The sequence below is a fragment of the Pleurodeles waltl genome, chromosome 4_1 (assembly GCF_031143425.1).
Source record: "Pleurodeles waltl isolate 20211129_DDA chromosome 4_1, aPleWal1.hap1.20221129, whole genome shotgun sequence".
NCBI classification, from domain to species: domain Eukaryota; kingdom Metazoa; phylum Chordata; class Amphibia; order Caudata; family Salamandridae; genus Pleurodeles; species Pleurodeles waltl.
Genome location: NC_090442.1, coordinates 154,622,972 through 154,640,324, shown reverse-complemented (window position 1 = coordinate 154,640,324; position 17,353 = coordinate 154,622,972). Strand labels below are relative to the sequence as shown.

The following is a 17,353-nucleotide window of genomic DNA, read 5'->3' as shown; positions in this document are numbered from 1 at the left end:
GTCAGAGCTAGGGAAAGAACAGGAGCATCATATACTAGTAGATATGGTGATGTCCTGCTCTCCCTATCTCCCACAACCCTCTGCACTGCATTGTGTGACAACTTTGTAAATCTGCTCCTTAGTTGAACACAGGCTAGATTATTCACCTTTTCATGCTACTATACAGGTTGTAAGTTGACAAGTGAGAATGGATTTTTCAACTGGTGCCATTTCTTCCTCCAGACAACTCACTTTCCCCAGGTTTTCTTAGGTCAACAGTCGTTTTTGTGGATGCCACTGTGTTGACTTTTGCCGGTATCTTGTTCCACAGTGTTGCTTTCTTCGTAGGGGCAATTCTTGAATTGATGAAGATTTTCTCCTTGCATTTGTTTATGTCATAGATGAGAATGAGGATTTTCAACTTCTAATCAATGAACCCCTTTTCCTTTTCTTCCTATTAATATTAATGTCTTCTCCTTCTTTGGTCCTACAGCGCTCTTGGCTTTCCATGGCTCCTAGATTATGATCCTCCCTGGGCACTGTCCCTTTAAAAAAGTCGTCTTACACTAGATTTCTGCATTTGACTTCCATTTTTGGAGCTTTCACTGTGTAGTAACGCAATCTGGAGTGTGTCACTTTAGCACTGCATGCTGGGGGTAAGTAGTCAAACATGGCGGCCGCACTCCCTTTCGTCGCCTCGTATGATCTCACAGAATCCTACCCTAGCAGTTCCTTTGCTATCCTGTGACCTGGTTCACCTCATTTCAGACTGACATCGACACCCAGGAGCCCCCTGCAGCTGATATGAGTGCCACCAAAGAGTCCTCAAGGAGGACGTAGCAGGGAGTGATCAGTGGCCTGGTGCTACATCCACTGTGAATCAACTGTGTGGTTGTGGGCCCAGTAGAAGACACTGTAGGTGGGGTAGAGTTTAGGGGCACGCAGAAAACCTGAGACTGCTTGGACTCCATGCAACAGCGGATATTGTAGCCGCTTGGAGCCCATGGAGGGCTCAATGAAGAGGTGCACTAGTTGAAGGGTGGGTTCTGTGCTACTGTGAGCTCCGCTGGAACTGTGAGCTGAAGCAGGCATACATTGCCAGTGAGCCTCCTGGAAACACCAAGGGTTGTGTGCATGGCCTGACTGCAACAGGCGATAAAGTGCTTGAGCTGGCAACCCTACGGGGATGTATGGAGGACCCTGAGGCCTTTGGTCTTTTCCGTTCCCAGTCTTGCCTCCCAAGACCTGCTGGGACCTACTCCTTCTGGCAGTTCATCAGTAAGATTGTTTGATGTGGGCAGCGAGGGGTGTGCTCTTTGGGACCAAACTGAGACTGTTGAAACCAGCTAAGCTGGAGGATCTAGTTTATGTGTTACTCCTGCATGTCTTGATACTACTATGCAGACTGATGGGCCTCTTGGTCACATGGATTTTCTCTTGGGCCCCCTATCCACAACACTTCTGCCTGCTGAAGTTCTGGTTCTCAGCGTGGCACCCTGTCTGTGTGGAGATGCCCAGTGTTGCAGTGTTTAAACAGAAAAGGCTCTAGGATCAACCGTGAACACCATCTCTTTACTCCAACATGGGAAAGGGAAAAAGGACAAGGAGACCCAGTGCAAAGCAAGATAAATAGGTACCCAGGGCATCTTGCACCCAGCAGACCAGTGATCAGACATATTGCCTCCTCCACTGGGCGACACTAACAGAGATGCCTTTACGTTAATGATCCTCCAAGCCATCCGGGAACCCAGGAAGGTGCTGGAGCTTCAGATAGCTGGTGTGCGCACAGAGGTCTCACTCCTCAGACAAGATCTCTGGAACATGGCAGATTGTGCCACAAAGGCAAAAATGTGCATCTTGAATGTTCCACTCATATGGAGTTTGAAAGACTCCTATGAACATTTCGGATCCACTCCTACGCCCTATTGTATCTACTATTAGGGCGGCCACCGAATCACTGTAAAATACGAGGACACGTTCCTTAAACCGCTAGTGAGTGCCTTACCAGAACACATTAGGACACAGGACACATGATCTCTAAATTGGAGGGCATGGAGTTTGATCCCAGGACAGAAATACTGGTCACAATGGACATTGAGGCCTTATATACTAACAACCTCAACAACCAGCAGGGACGTGGCCTGGCTCTCCTGCAAGATGGCCGCCACCGTGTGAGGCTCTGCAGGGCGGGAGTATTAATCTGTAATTAATCTGAATGGATTGGATTCCAGAGGTGCTTAACCTGTTTAAATTTGAGAACTGAACTCCTGCGGGGCTGTGGGCTGGTCCAGTGGGGCCAGCTTAGCGACAGGGGCCGAGCACGGGCCCGATTGCACTGGTGGCGACGGGGCCTCGTGGTCTGCTGAGGACGTGGAGGCACAGCTGGGTCTGGTGCGGGCCGTGGTGGCGGAGAACGGAGCTGGGGCTGACACCTGCCCCCCCCCCGACGCCAGCAGGGGCTGACGTTCTGGGGCTGTGGAACCCCTAGATCCCCTAGAAAAGCTGGACGGCGGGCGCCTTAAGATCCTTGCCGAAAGTGAGGACCGGTTCGTGGTCCCGGCAGGTTGGTGTGAGGCGGTTGGAGGCTTTGGGGACGTGCCAGAGGGAGAGGAGGCCAGGGTGAGGGGCGGGCCGTCGGGCCCCTGCCACCCCTTGCATTGGATCCTGTCATCTGACTGCTGGGGTGAGATCCGCTGGCTGTGTGTATTGGCGCGCCCGACTTCGGCCTGCGGGGCCTCCCTGACTGGCCCCTACAACTTGTTGCACTGTCTGGGGCTGCTGTGGAGGGAAGGCCTAGGCGGAGAGAGGCCACTGCTCACTATTGAGGGTTGCGAATGTAAACAGACGGAGAGCTGGGGCCCTCTGGCCTCAGCGAGTGATCATGTGGCCGGAACAACAGGATTGTAGGGCATGCAGGCGTGAGGAGCAAGTGGACTGCCTGGCGTGCTGCTGGTGGCCTTGGGTCAGGTGGCGTCTGGCCGGGCAGTGTGGTGATGGCTGAGGGTGCCTGAGGCTGGACTGAGTGCCGGGGTTCCGAATACGGATGAAGTGGCACCCCCTCTGGAGGTTGTACCTGGTCACGATGGGGAAGACGGACCAGAAACAATCAAAGCAGAATTTTGAGGGCAAAAAAAAATGCAGCCTAGCGGGCAGATCGACGGACGAGCTGCCTCAAGAGGAGAACTCTCAGTTGACCTCAGTCAAGGCAATGTTTATGGACCCTAAGCACAGCCTGACAGCCAATGATATTAAGCTAGACCATCTAACCGATCGCATGGATTGTCTGAAAGATAGGGTGGATGATGACGATACCCGACTGGTGCAGGCGGAATCTAGAGTTTCAGACTTGCAGGATGGTTGGAGCATATATTACAACAACAAACTCAGCATCTTTCCAGACTGCACCCCTGGTGTGCAGGCGGCCCACTAGGCGTTTCTCCCAGTCAAGTGCACCCTGAGCCACGTGGAGGCTAAATACTCCCTTATCTACCCGGCTAAGCTACGTGTACAACATAAAGGTAAATTACATTTTTTTCTCGGATCCGAAACTGCCAGCAAAATTTGCAAAAAGCATTCCCAAAAAAATGGCCCCTGCCTGTTCGCTGGCAAATGAAGAGGAAGGGAATCACCTGAGTGACAATGACTTAGACAGTCCCACATGAGGGGCGCCTGTGCGTCTGGACAGCGCCCTGTGGCCTTTTCGGCCTGTAAGCGAACTGGGCCTCAGAGATGACTGACCCGTTAAGTTTCGGACTACTTGGCGTCTCCTGTCCACCTACCCATATTGGGTGGGAAGTCTGACGGTCATGCCCGCTCCCCGTTGGATGAGTCCAAATCATTTGGTTGTGGTTTTGAGATAGGATATGTTTTTGGGTGGGGGTGGGATGGATGGGTGGGCCCAATTGGGGAGCCTGAGAGGGCAGGGGTGGCAGATGTACCATTCGCCACTAGGCTTGATGTTTACACACTGTTTTTTCTCCCCTATTCCTTCCCGTCCCCGCAGCTGATTCTCTTTATGAATGGAAAGGGGTGGTGGTGGAGTGAATGCGAAGGTTAATTAGATGGCTTCTAAAAATGCAACTCCTGTGAGATGCTTGACATGGAATGTTCGGGGGTTGAATGATGGGCATAAGATGAGATTGCCGTCCGCTTATATGTTGCGCCACGCGGTAAATGTCTGCATGCTCCAGGAAATTCACCTGACTAACGCCACAAAATCTAGGGTGAGGGCTGGTTGGATTGGTGAGAGCCATGTAGCAGTGTATTCGAGCTATGATAGTGGGGTGGCCATCCTGCTTAGAAAAGGACTACAGTGGCGTACTGAAAAAGCGCTTACGGACCCGCACGGCCACTATGCTATGCTGCAGGGTACATTACAGGACAGGCCATTTCGTCTGGTATCAGTTTACGGACCCAACATTGATGACCCAGAGTTCTTTGGGGAGGTATGGCGACTGATTAACTCCTTGGGTTCCGTGTCCCTGCTATGGGGAGGAGATTTAAACTTAGTATTGGACTTTGGGGCAGACCGTGAGAGTCGAGCTCGGGCGCAACATGTGGCAGCCGCAAAGGCCTTATCCCTTAATATGGCTGAGGGTGCCTTGTTGGATCTACAGAGGGTGAAACATGGTGCGAATAGAGAAGGGACATGCCTTAATACTGTATATAATAGCTGGTCCTGCGTTGACAGACGGCTCGGAACCAGAGACGTAGAGCTTTGGACAGAGTTTATTGAACATATGCCCCGCACTCTGTCAGTCCATTCTCCAGTCATACTGGAACTGCTGATCCCGGGGGCCCTTGCCACGGATTCTCGTGGAGACTGCCTCATGGCGTGTTAAGAGATCAAGCCTTCAGGGAGGAGATTGGTACCACTATTGCGGAATATTTCACTGTCAACCAGGGGTAGTATCCTTGGCAGGCACCTTGTGGGAGGCATTCAAGGTAGTAATCCATGGGATATGCCTTGCCAAGCAGCAAGGCGTGCTGAGAGCGATCTGACGTTAACTAGCAGACTTAGAGGCCCTGCTCGCTATTCTGGAGAAATTACTGTGTACAGATATGTCCAGCAGCCTTCTGGCTGAAATAAGAGAAAAGCTGTCACAATGTGAGTAAGTGGCGTTTGTTTTCTGGGAAAGGAAGCCAAGGCGAGGAGATACGCAGAGGGCTGGAAAAAAGCTGGCTGCAATACTTCGACGGCCATGGGTGTGGAATTATGTTGTTGAGCTGCTAGACATGGCTGAAGTACGCCATACTGGCACTGAGGGGGTCAGGCGGGTCTTGATTGACTTCTACTCCGCCTTATATGCTGAAACAATGGGGCCACACCCGGCGGCGTATAAAGAATACTTTGAGGACATTAGCCTGCTCTGGCTCGAGAACTCGCACAGGCAGTACTTGGACACTCTGTTTTCGCTGGATGATGTCATCCAGGTTATACGCAGTCTGCCGGGAGACAAGGCCCCGGGGCTGGATGGACTGCCGTCAGCCTTCTATAAAGAGTACGCAGATCTATTAGCGTCCCACCTACTAGAGGTCTATGCGGAGGTGGTCGAGGGCGGGACTCTCCCGCCTTCGCTGCGTGAGGCCGTCATCGTCACTATATTGAAAGCAGGCAAGGATCCGTGCAGTTGCGATTCATTTAGGCCATTATCGCTAATAAATATAGACAATAAGATACCAGCGAAGCTGATTGTGACTAGACTGCAGCCTCTACTCCCGTCTTTGGTGCTTCCGGATCAGTCTGGGTTTGTGCCTGGTCGTTCGACCTTGTATAACCTCCATACCTTTTTTGCGGTGTCCCGAATGATCGAGCCTGAAGAATGTGTGGCGGCAGGGTTCCTAGACGCCACCAAGGCATGTGACTCCCTCCCATGACCGTATATGTTCTGCCTGTTGGCTATGGTGGGGTTGAGTCCTAGGTGCATCCAATTAATCCGCTTGTTTTACTTGGCTCCAACTGCTAGATTGAGAATCAATGGGATGGTTTTGGATCCCTTCCTGATAGCTAGAGGCACTCGACAAGTATGCCCCCTCTCGCCACTGCTTTTTGCAGTGGCGATTGAACCACTGGCAGCAGGCTTGAGGCAACACCATAACCGTAGAGGATTGGGTTTAGACAACCCCCAATCCTGGTCTCTATGTATGTGGATGATGTCACGCTACATGTCCGAGACCCACAGTTGCATCTTGATGCACTGATAGATGAGATAGTATGCTTTGGCCAGATCTCTGGGATTATGATCAACTGGTCTAAGTCAGTCGTTTTCCCTCTGTCGGCTGCAGGGATACAGTGCTGCTCCAGATACCCCTTTAGCTGAGCTGATGGACTGGTGCGGTATCTGGGCATCTGGCTTAGCAGGGAGGTCGGCGAGTTGTGGTTGGCCAACTATGGCAAGGCCATTATGTGGCTGGAAGACAAAGTGGCAATCTGGCGCTACCTTCCACTCTCGCTGACAGGCCGCATAGCCATAGCCATGATGGTCATTTTGCCCAAATTCCTTTACCTATTTGTTAACATTTCTTTTATCCTCACATCCAGCTTCTGGAAAAGGCCTAGATCTTCACTCCTAGCTCTGGCCTGGACTGGTGGACAGCCCAGAATCTCATGGGAAATGTTGATGCTACCGTTTGAGTTAGGCGGCCTAGCGGCCCCGGATCTGAAACTTTACTATAACTGTGCATAGGCCCACTTAGCACATTTTTGGTTGCACCCCATAAAATATTTACACATCTGGCTCTGGAACAATTCAGTCTGGACTAATAGGCTTTATGGGGTGATTAGTGGGCCACCCAGACGTAGGTCGGGAGAGGTCGACACGGTTGCGTGTACTACGCGGGCTTGGAGGGTGCTCCTGAAGCATGCGGAGGCTGGGGAGCCCTCTGCGCCCTCGATGCCGGTGCAAGACATAGTGAAACCGCAGATATCAGAGGAAGGCCAGTTTTGTGAACGGTTCCGTGACCTGAATATGGCTACCTTGGGGTCTTGGTATCCGGGGGGGCTTGTTCATCTCCCCAGAAGCCACGCTTTGCGATATGCATGATTCTGTGCTATATTGTTTAATCTACGTTAGAATCAAGGCTCTTTTGCGGGCAAGATACCCCTGCTTCCCTGAGATGCCCCCGGTGTGCCGCGCCCTGGAGCTGGTGTACAGATCGCCGTCTCCGTGCAGACTCATCACAGGCCTGTATGTTTGCATGCAGACGACTGTAACCTTTGTCATGTCTAAGGCCAGAACTCATTGCGAAGCCGACATAGGTGAGACCCTTCTGGACGATGTGTGGCGATATTTCTGCGCGCATATGCGAGAACTCTCCCCCAATTACAGATTGCGCCTAATACATTTTAAATTCCTGCACCGCTTGTACTATAAGTTGAGTCGACTTAGGTGAATGGGCGTCAGGTTGGATGCTAGATGTGAAAGATGCTTAGCTCCAGAGGCAGACTTCCTGCACCTGGCAATGAATTGCGGGGTGCTGCAGGGCTACTGGACAGAGGTGCTGAGTGCGAATGGGAAGATGGTCAGGCTCGAAGTGCCACGTTCCCCAAGATTGTCCTCATGGGATATGTCAAGGAGGTATCCCCTGATCACAGGAAACTGACGAGGTTGCTATTGGTGCTTGGCAAGCGCAGGGTGGCGATGTGCTGGGGGAAGAAACAGATACCCCAATGCAGGGAGTGACTGAGGGCCAGATGTACCAAAACGTTTTGCCCATTCTGTTTCTATGGGAAAATGTGTTCGTACATATGGCCCTTAGTGATGCTCCGCACTGTTGTTTATCTCTTTCGTTGTTTACCATCACTGATGTTAACCCATAAGACTGAGCCATATAACCCCATTGTTTGATGTGCTGACCAAATTACCCTACCTCGTGGGGGTAGGTAGTCTGGAAAAGAAGTGGGGGGGTTTGGCTAAAAGCTGTTTGTACTGTTGGCACGAGGCTCATCTATCATATTTTGCTAACTATGTCTTTCGACTGTCATGACTGTGAATGTTTTGATTTGTTGTACTTTCTCATAAATGCAATAAAAAATGTTTTAAATAAAAACTTCAACAACAAACCTTGGTAGCAGTGAGAGTGACCCTTAATAAGTCAGAGGAGAATAAACATCATGAGTTTGCGATGCAGAATCTAGCCATGGTACTCAATGAAAACTTACTTGAGTTTGACAGTACTTTATAACAGCAGACAAAGGGAGTAAGCATGGGAGCGGCCTGTGTTCCAAGCGTGGAAAACCTCTACATGGGGAGTTTTTGAAGAAAACTGTATTTACAATAAAATGGCCCCTTTTTATGAAAACTTAGAACAGTGGGATAAATATATAGGTGATATTTTTTTCATCTGGAAGGGAGAAAAAGAACAACTCCAGGAATTCCCTTAATGGATCTCTCTCTGCGATCCCAACATGAAATTCACTCCTAAAACCAGCAGGGAACAAGCAGAGTTTTTGGACATATGGATACTGCACCATAATAAACGGATTCAGGTTTCCCTCTTCACTAACCCTACAGCAAGAAACATCCTGTTACACTTTAACAGTTACCACTGTGCTGCCAGAAGCAAGGAATTCCTTTTAGTCGGTTCATGCACTTGTGCAGGAATTGCGTGAACATCCAGGACTTCCTGATTAACACAGAGACCCTGAAAAGCAAACTACAGTCCAGAGGGTACCCTAGGCAGCTGGTCTGTGACTCACCGAAGCGAGCACAGTACTTTGACAGAGATAGTATTTTTCAGAAGAGAAAAAAAACAATTATGAGAAACTGGTATGTGTGGTCCGACATTCAAACTCTGATCACAAGATTAGGCAACTAGTGAAATCCCAATGGCACATTCATAACAGATACCACTTCTGAAAAGTTACCTAATTCTACTTTTGCTTTCAAGCGCAATTGAAGTCTCAGAAACATCCTGGTAAAAGTCAAGTTAGACAGCAGAAAGGAGTTCTGTCAAAAATCCATAACGGGACAGAGACCTATTAAAGGAAACCATAAATGTGACTCTACATCCTTGTGACTGCGGGTGAGTATTTACATTGTTCAGCTCGGTCTGGACTGCTCCTATGGGGAACAGGGTCAACACTGATTTGCATATGGCTGGGTCCAAACTGGGGTGGCATGGTGGCCAAAGAAAAGATAGATTAAACCCAGATCTTTGTGACTGGGGGTGAAAGTTTGCATTGTTCAGTATTCCATTCACCATCCATTCTTTTTGCTTTTGTCACCTTAAGTGGTAAGTGTATGCCCAGATGTGGGTCCCATGTCACTGGATTCAAGCTAGCCTGGCTGATGAGGGGTGATAACCCTAAACCGGTCCTAGGGTGCTTGTTTCTGGTCCAGGGAGAACCTGGCTTGGCAGTTCAGGCTGGACTGTTTCTATGGGGAATAGGGTCAAGACTGATTTGCATATGGCTGGGTCCAAACTGGGGTGGTGTGGTGGTCAAAAAACACAATGTATTAAACCCCGATCTTCGTGACTGGGGTGAATGTTTGCATTGTTCAGCATTCCATCCATCATATGTTCTTTTTGCTTATGCTTGTAAAGGATCCATGGTAGCAAACTTTATATATTGGGGACAAAGAAAAGCCACCCTGTCCGGCATGATTATCTAATGTTATATGTATATGAATAATTCAGTGCCTATGTTTATTGGGCTATGTAGGCAAAACCAGCTGTGAATTCAGGGTAAGATACAGTAAGCATAAGTCCGCCATCCATAACAAAAAGATTGGAGTACCATTGGCTGAACACTGGACAACAAAACATCATTCAGAAAGAGACCTCACTATGATATTCTAGAGAAAATAAAACCAACGAAAGGACAAGATGAGACCCAACTGTGACAGAAAAGGGAGTTTATTGAATTTTTACATTGGGGACCCGTAAACAAGGTCTTAATGAAACAATCCCACAGGAGAATGCGGTAAACTAAGTTTATGTTTTCCTCCCGTATGGATTACCTTATATTATACCTTGTGCCTGCTGTGTTTACATTTTGGGGTATCAGGTCCCCATATGTAGTGTTGACCCACCGGTTCCTCTGTGTTGTGGACTATTGATCATATTATTTCTGTATTGTTTCCTTTCAACCTTGAGACATCTGGGAGCCCCCTACTGGATTAGAGATCATATTGGCCGCTGTAATGACTCTGAAAACTTTTAATCATACATTCTTAGTGCCCTCTCTACGTGAAGCTTCCTCGCCCCCTGCGACATGCAGGGTGTATACATCAACCCAAGAGGATTTTGGATTCCTTTTAATACTCGGGTTATCAGGTCTCTGTTCCCTTAGAATACACTTTATTAATGGACTTCTGTGAGATATAATTCTGCGGGAATACTTTTCCTTTCCATTGTGGTGCCCTAATCGACGCACCAGCAGCTGCCTTCGACCGGGACCAGCTGACACACATGTGGGTCACTGGTAATTGCTTTTAGGCCCGGCTATTTAACTTGTGGTGTTCTTCCATCTCACACTGCATATGGTGCTCATTTAGACACAGTTTTTGGACTGGCGAGGTTACCAAATCTCCTTTGAGGAAAGCGGTGGCCGCCATTTTTGATTAATGGAGGGTGTCTTTGCAAAACCCCATGTGATTTGGCGGAGTCAGTCAAACAAAGAGCCTGGGGCAGACTGTATATCCATATTACACTTTGCATATAGTTTCATTGTATACACTACATTTGCTTATTGTATTGGCCTTAGGAATAAAGGGCTCCCTACATGCCTTTAAACAGACAGATCGTGTCCCAGGTATTTGAGGCTCTGTCCTTAATTACACGGGGGAGAGGGCATGTATTTCTTATTTAAAAAAACATATTTTATTAGTTTTATTTATTCTATGAAGATTCTTTAATACAAGTACATCTTGTAATGACATTTTGTAGACACATATGTTAAGTACATTATCTATACAGGGTATGTATTTCTTATTATCCATTAATGTTTCTTCAGTGTTAAAACTGACATCTTGAGAACAAACCTTATTTAGTTTATTTTGTTTTCTTTGGGGCTGGACCTACGGGCCTTTTCAGCATTTGCTATGTAGGCGCTGCCTTGGGCCTTGATGACCTATCTGTGTATGCACGCTGATGCCGATTTAAATCATCCCCACAGCACATGTTCATCCTTGGATGATGACTATCATGACTTAACTGGATATTCTCCTTCCCCTGATGGCTGTTTCATGTACCTCATGTTGCAGTGGGTTATTTCACTTCCCCATAAAGGTTTTGCTGACATCTGGTGAATTTCTATAACCTCTCCATTGACCGTGATTGATTGGATATGATTGCTTGATCATTGGCTCCTACTACGATACCCAGAACACAAAATATGTCAGCCCTTGTCTCTACGTAAGTACCTAGGGTTGGTCTATTCTTGGACTCCTGCTCCCCTTTGTTTTAATTGCCTCTTTAGGCCTAATTGGCTTTTAAATGTTTTTGTTTGTTTCAGAGGGCGTGACCCCCATGATTGGCCCAAATTGGGCTTTGGTTGGACTCTCGCACAACCTTTAAGCCCTTCTATGTTGGGTAATTTTCCTCTCCCAACATTATATCCCTGTGAAACCTGGTTAGGTAGGTTTTTGTGTGTGTTGGTAATGCCTCTTCTTTGCAATGCTCTCTAGTGAAGAGATTTAAAACATTGGTTATCACATTTTTGTTGTACGTCCACACTGGTTACTTTGTTGTTGCTTTACATGGTGGGTTATTTGTTTTTGTAAATATAAATATTTCTTGTCTATTGATATATAATTCCTGTGTCCTTGGAAACTTACATATGACTCCTTGGGAGTCCTAGGTATGGGATCCCACTGGTCCTGGGTGTGGAATGCTGGGTGCTTGCTTTCACAGGGTGTTGGCGGTCGGAATGCACACTGTGTGAATACGAGTTATTGTTTTTAACATGGCCTTTCCTATTTTCAGATACTGTAAAGTAACCTTGGACAACCCCGGCCTTTCCTCCTCTCTACGCTGCTTTAGTTTTGGCCTTGTAGCGCCCTGAAGAAAGTGGTACCGCATTTTGGTCGAGCACCGAAACGCGCGTTGGTGCCACTACCACCTGAATTTGAACCAGAAAAACTTATAGTAATCGCAATGACAAATAACTAGACAAGTCAATTACTGTGTTGTATAATTTATTGGCAAATGGTGGCTCAATACAATTCATTTCATTATTTTTCATTAAGAAATTAATGTGTTAATACTAATGATGAGTCATTAATGCTGACATAGTAAAATGTGTTTTACTTGAATGTATTAATGTGCTGTTTTTATACATTTGCATCAGCCTAATGAAGCCTGCTAGGCCCTGAACTTTGTGACTGTGCAGAAAATGTCAAGTCATCTTGCTAACTTGTACATTTCTTCCAGACTCCGTTCCCAAGAGAAGACTAGTTGGTAATAGATGTCAATTGTTTCACACATAGAGAGTTGTGAGAAATTGATCTTGGATGTAGATCATCCCTGACTGTGGACTGGCAATTTAAACATTTGTTTCAATCATGCTTGGAAGTATACGGATGAACATAGTTCTCATGACAAACCTGGGAAAGCATGAGGATGTTTCAAGTTGAAGTTGCATGATCAATTTCTATTGGATGTTGCCCCTTCAACGTCAAATGAACTGTTGCATTGACAAATGAGCTTGCCTTATGAACTTTAATATACCCAACTGGACTTTGGTCAGAATCCGGAGAGCAGAATCTCTGGAGCTCCAAAAAGAATCCCTGTTCTGAGTGCTGAGCCCCCTTGGAGAGGTATCTTCCTCTCTGGTTTGCCCCTCTGGAAGGCCTTGCTAAGACTTAGAGATTTATCCCTAGCCCACAAAAAAGACTCTGGACCGAGCTTCTGATATGCTGACGCTTTCCCTTTTTACTTACTTTTTGCTCTATTTAATTAGTGACTTGACGCCCAAGATTACCTTTTCCCAAATTCTTTTTGCCCTTTTTGTCCTTTTTATCTTTTGCTTGCATGTGTTCCGTCCTGCACGTTTTTCCCTGATCTATAGAAAGTTCCACTTGCCCAACTAATTTGAACTTTGATGGTTTGAACTGCCTTGATGCTTATTAAAACTGAGCAATGTCTGTTCTCCATTCATCAGGTTATCTTACTGATGTTTGTATTGTCTTTGTTGAATGCCTAGTTCTCTTAATGTTAGTCCCCATGAACTTATTTTGTCGCCTTGGTCAGCCCTTGGTGAAACTGTATCTCTATAACTTTGTTTTGAGAACTATCTACATGACACTGAGCTTAAGTTTGTAATAAATCCCTTAGCTTTCTTCCTGACTGGAGTTTTCCTGGTATAGCCACATTGGTCATACTGTGTACTGAAATTGGTTTGTATGGAAATTTTGTTGTTTGGTTCTACCACATCCCATGCAGGGTCCAAAGATCTGTTGAACTTGTTGATTCCTGCAAAGGATGAAAATACTCCACCATAAGTCACCAACTGTTGGAACCATGGCCCAGGGGGATGCTGCAATACTGGAGGTGGTCAGAAGTCAGCCAACGATGAGTATCCCTGGTCAAAGACATAGGAGGCATCAGCACTCCAAATCCAGGAAGATAAGCATAATCCAAATGAAGAGACAACATCCTTAGGCCATAGGCACCATTGATGATGATGCCCCATGTATCTGGACCATCTGACCTGTCTGATAAGAGACAATTAGATCCCTAACACCTGACTGCTGGGTTATGGGAGAATGGAGGTAGTGGGGCTTATTAGATGATGATGACAATGGTGCCACTTAGGATCATTGATTTCTGCATTATTGTGTGTGTGTGTGTGTGTGTGTGTGTGGAGATGATGACACCATCAACACACGACGCAAAGTAAATAGACAATTTTAGTATAGTTTATTTGAAACCTGTAAATGGCGTCCATAGTTTTTTTTAGCATATACAGGCTTTTCTGTGGTCATTTCTTTTCTTAAGCCATCTCCTGCTTGCCTTGCAGTCTGTTATCCTTTTTTTAGCTTTTTTGATCCTATTTTCACAGTCCATTATTTAGCATAAAGATTATTCATTAAATTTGATATTTTCTGATGGTAGAGATGTGTGCTACATAATTACACAGTACCTCGCTCCTGGTATTATCTAGTACAGATCCAAGGGCAAAAAAGCATATTTGCACATACTAGTTAAAACCTACTTACACATAGAAATATCCGCTTAGATAGAGATTATATATTCACATTGAACCCCTCATTAATAAGTACAGCTAACATTGTATGCAGAAAATGTCTGTTAGTAATACCTTCATACTATGGTATTAGTGTTTCCCACATGAGTGTTTTGTTTAGCATAATTTCGAGGAAAGTAGCAGGAAAATAGCCGGAAAGTGTTATACCTGCCTTTGTGACTGGTAAAACCCGGTAGTTTACCACTTTGCACACTGTTTTGGCCACGCAAATTAAGGAACCCAGGAACATTAGCAAGTTGTTCAAAGTGGTAAATTAACATTCAACATTATTACCACAAAACTAACACCGAGTTCTCAAACTGGAAGTATGAAGTCCCACACAAGAGTATCGACTGTGACACACTGATATACATACACACTTAAACACACAAACAAATGACAACAAAGAAACAAACAGATATTCAAACACACAAAGATGCAGACACAGCAGTCGCAGCGCTCAAAAGGGGAGGGGCGGCGCTGCACGTGGCAGGGGTAAGAGGGAGCGACAAACACAATAAATACATTTTTTTTTAAACTTACCTGACTCACCTCCGCCACACTGCTCCTCGGTCCTCATCACAGCAGTCACAGGCTCCCAGCCTGCCCTGGGGCCAATCCTAAGTCTGCTTTCATGCTGCTGGCAGCGTTAAAGCAGGTTTAGAATTGACCGGAGCTCCCTGGTTTGGCGCTCCGAGGCAGACTGGGAGCATCTACCTGCTCTGCTGTCTCCAACCCGGCAAAACAGTGCTGGGTTGGAGAAAGCACAGTGCGCATGTGTTTGGCCAGCCTGAGACGGCCGGCCAAACACACATGCACACTGAGAGTTTATTATCGTTTTATTGTTAAAGGTTTGCAGCTGCTGGTGGGGGGTGATGCTCCTGGGCCATAGCGGAGGAGTCGTTGATGAGACACAGCCTAACAAACACAAAGGCACAAGGCAATACACATTCACAACAGAACACACTTGCAGGGACATACCTAAAGGATCACAAAGGCAAAGATTCATGGAGAAGAAGACAAGGTAAATTGACAACAGCAAAAAGGGGACATGAAACATGCATGCATGAACTACTCACATGTGCAAAGGCTCAGGAAAGGAGCCACTGTAATTAGGTTGGTCTTAAAAATCAAACAAATAACTATACCTGCAAGTTGGAAATTCCGACTGCAGTAAGGACTCCGAACATCACCATGAAAAGTCCTCCAATGATAGGTGTTGGAATGGTAGCAAACACGGCTCCCACCTTGCTAAATATGCCCACCAGAATCAGGATTATTCCTGCAGTGAGGATGACCATTCGGCTTCCAACCTATTCAAGAAAAGGTAATAGAAAATGAGAACAGGAAAAAACAGGACAAGATAGTCTAAATAGCTTCTGTAGCAATAGCATTACTTAAACAGGGTGCTAAACTGAATTTAAATTCAGAATAAAATGGCCAAAGTAGGACTCCAGCTGTTCTAAGATGGCGGATATGCTGCTAGTCAACACAATTTGTAAAATAAACAATTTTTATTACGGTTTGTGTCACAGTTGTAAACGATATTTGATATTCTTGAATTTTTATCACACATTTTTCCACGGAGAAATGAGTATAGGGTGTACATGAGTTTGCTCATCCATATCAAATTAGTTTATTTCGGTACTAATAGACTACAAAAACACAATAAAAACAATTACAACATTTTTTACAATATTCAGTGTGATATTACTGATCTTAACATCAAGAGAGAACAAGCATTTGCAATGCAATAGGTCTCACATTTGCGAGAGTTAGAGTTATTGGCATGGTAAATGGATAAGTGGACTTTTTTGCCACATAAATTGTTCAACCCTTCCTCATACTGTGGTCCTTTACTGCCACAGAATACCACTGAGCAAGCAGCCCTACAAGATCATGCATAACAAAAGCGAACTTTTAGTGAGAGACAGTGAAACAAGAATAGTGAAGGATAGGGTATCACAGCTCTATACATTGATAAACAAAATTTAAGTGCTTAAATATAATTAAAGAAGCTTTGCGCTGATGCACTGTCCTCTCCGTAACTATCACGTGAGGTAACTAAGAAACAATGTGAAGTAACTGGTACTCATGCTGGTAGCTAGGTAGGTAGATTTTATTAGCATAGTTAATTAAAACCAACGCCAATTCAACGCATCTCATTTGTGAGCTATGAATACACACAAACACGTATGCATTAATACGATTAAAACAGGCGATTACAAACTGGCCAGGTGGGTTTGCCCCACCTGGTTTTCTTAAAATATGAAACAAACAGAAAGCTGAGGACGGCTCCTCCTTAAAACAAACAGAAAGTTGAGGATGGATCCTCAATTCTGATCCTAATTTTGCAATGTCAATACAGCATTGACTGTCAGTCCCGAAGTCTGATGGTGCTTGGTTACACCTCATACTGGATGTAGGACAATGACACCCCTATCAATCCTGGCTTTGCGCAGACCTCTCAGCTACCAGTTCGGCCGTGTTTGAGAGAGATTTGCATGCCTGCACCATAAACTTCGTCCCCTGGCAGGCAAAAAGAATCGAAGAGCCCCTTAGCCAGATGATCTGCAAAAGCGTATGCCAAGGGCCATGAAGGTGTGTTTCAAAAGTATTTTCCTTTGTTCCAACAGTGCTAGACATACACAGAAAAGATACACAAAGGACTCTTGTTTATACCCACAAAGACGCAATCGACCCAAAGCGCAAAAGCATAAATTGTTGTTTCAGCTTTTGCCTAAAAAAAGCTAATAACTATTCCTGGGGTCTGAGAACTTTGTATGAAGGTAGCACCACCCAGGCATGACATCTTTTAGCAAGTGTGTTCTTATCAGTGAAGAATGACAGTGACCGGATTGCAGCGTTGTTCATCTGGTAAAACTCCCCTTGCTCAAGCTCATGCCCCAGACAGTGTCCAGGCCCAGGTCCTTTATTGAGTTATTTGGATGGTTTCCCCATGAGCCGATGATACTGCGGCTCTGTTGTTCCTTGATTTCAAGCCAGCATAGATTGCTTATTGATCCTGTTTCTGCAGCACCCAGTCGCCAGCAGAGTTTTACATATGCATTCTTGGTCTGGAATATATAGTTTTTTAACCCAAATTCTAGACGAACCTGAGCTGGTGAAGCTGAGTTAGGGGTCTGGAACACAGCTTTGTAGGCCTTTGTTTGCATTTGATTACAA

The 17,353-nt window shown here is 46.0% G+C and overlaps 1 protein-coding gene across 1 annotated transcript in view; it reads right to left on the bottom strand.

Annotated features, from left to right (window-relative positions):
- The window catches only part of LOC138287141 (solute carrier family 23 member 1-like), a 343,235-nt gene that overhangs the window by 169,553 nt on the left and 156,329 nt on the right, over nucleotides 1–17,353 (bottom strand). Inside the window, exon 5 of the mRNA XM_069227499.1 lies at nucleotides 15,316–15,480. Within this exon, the coding sequence (XP_069083600.1) occupies nucleotides 15,316–15,480 (165 nt within the window). The remainder of the gene's footprint in view (nucleotides 1–15,315; nucleotides 15,481–17,353) is intronic.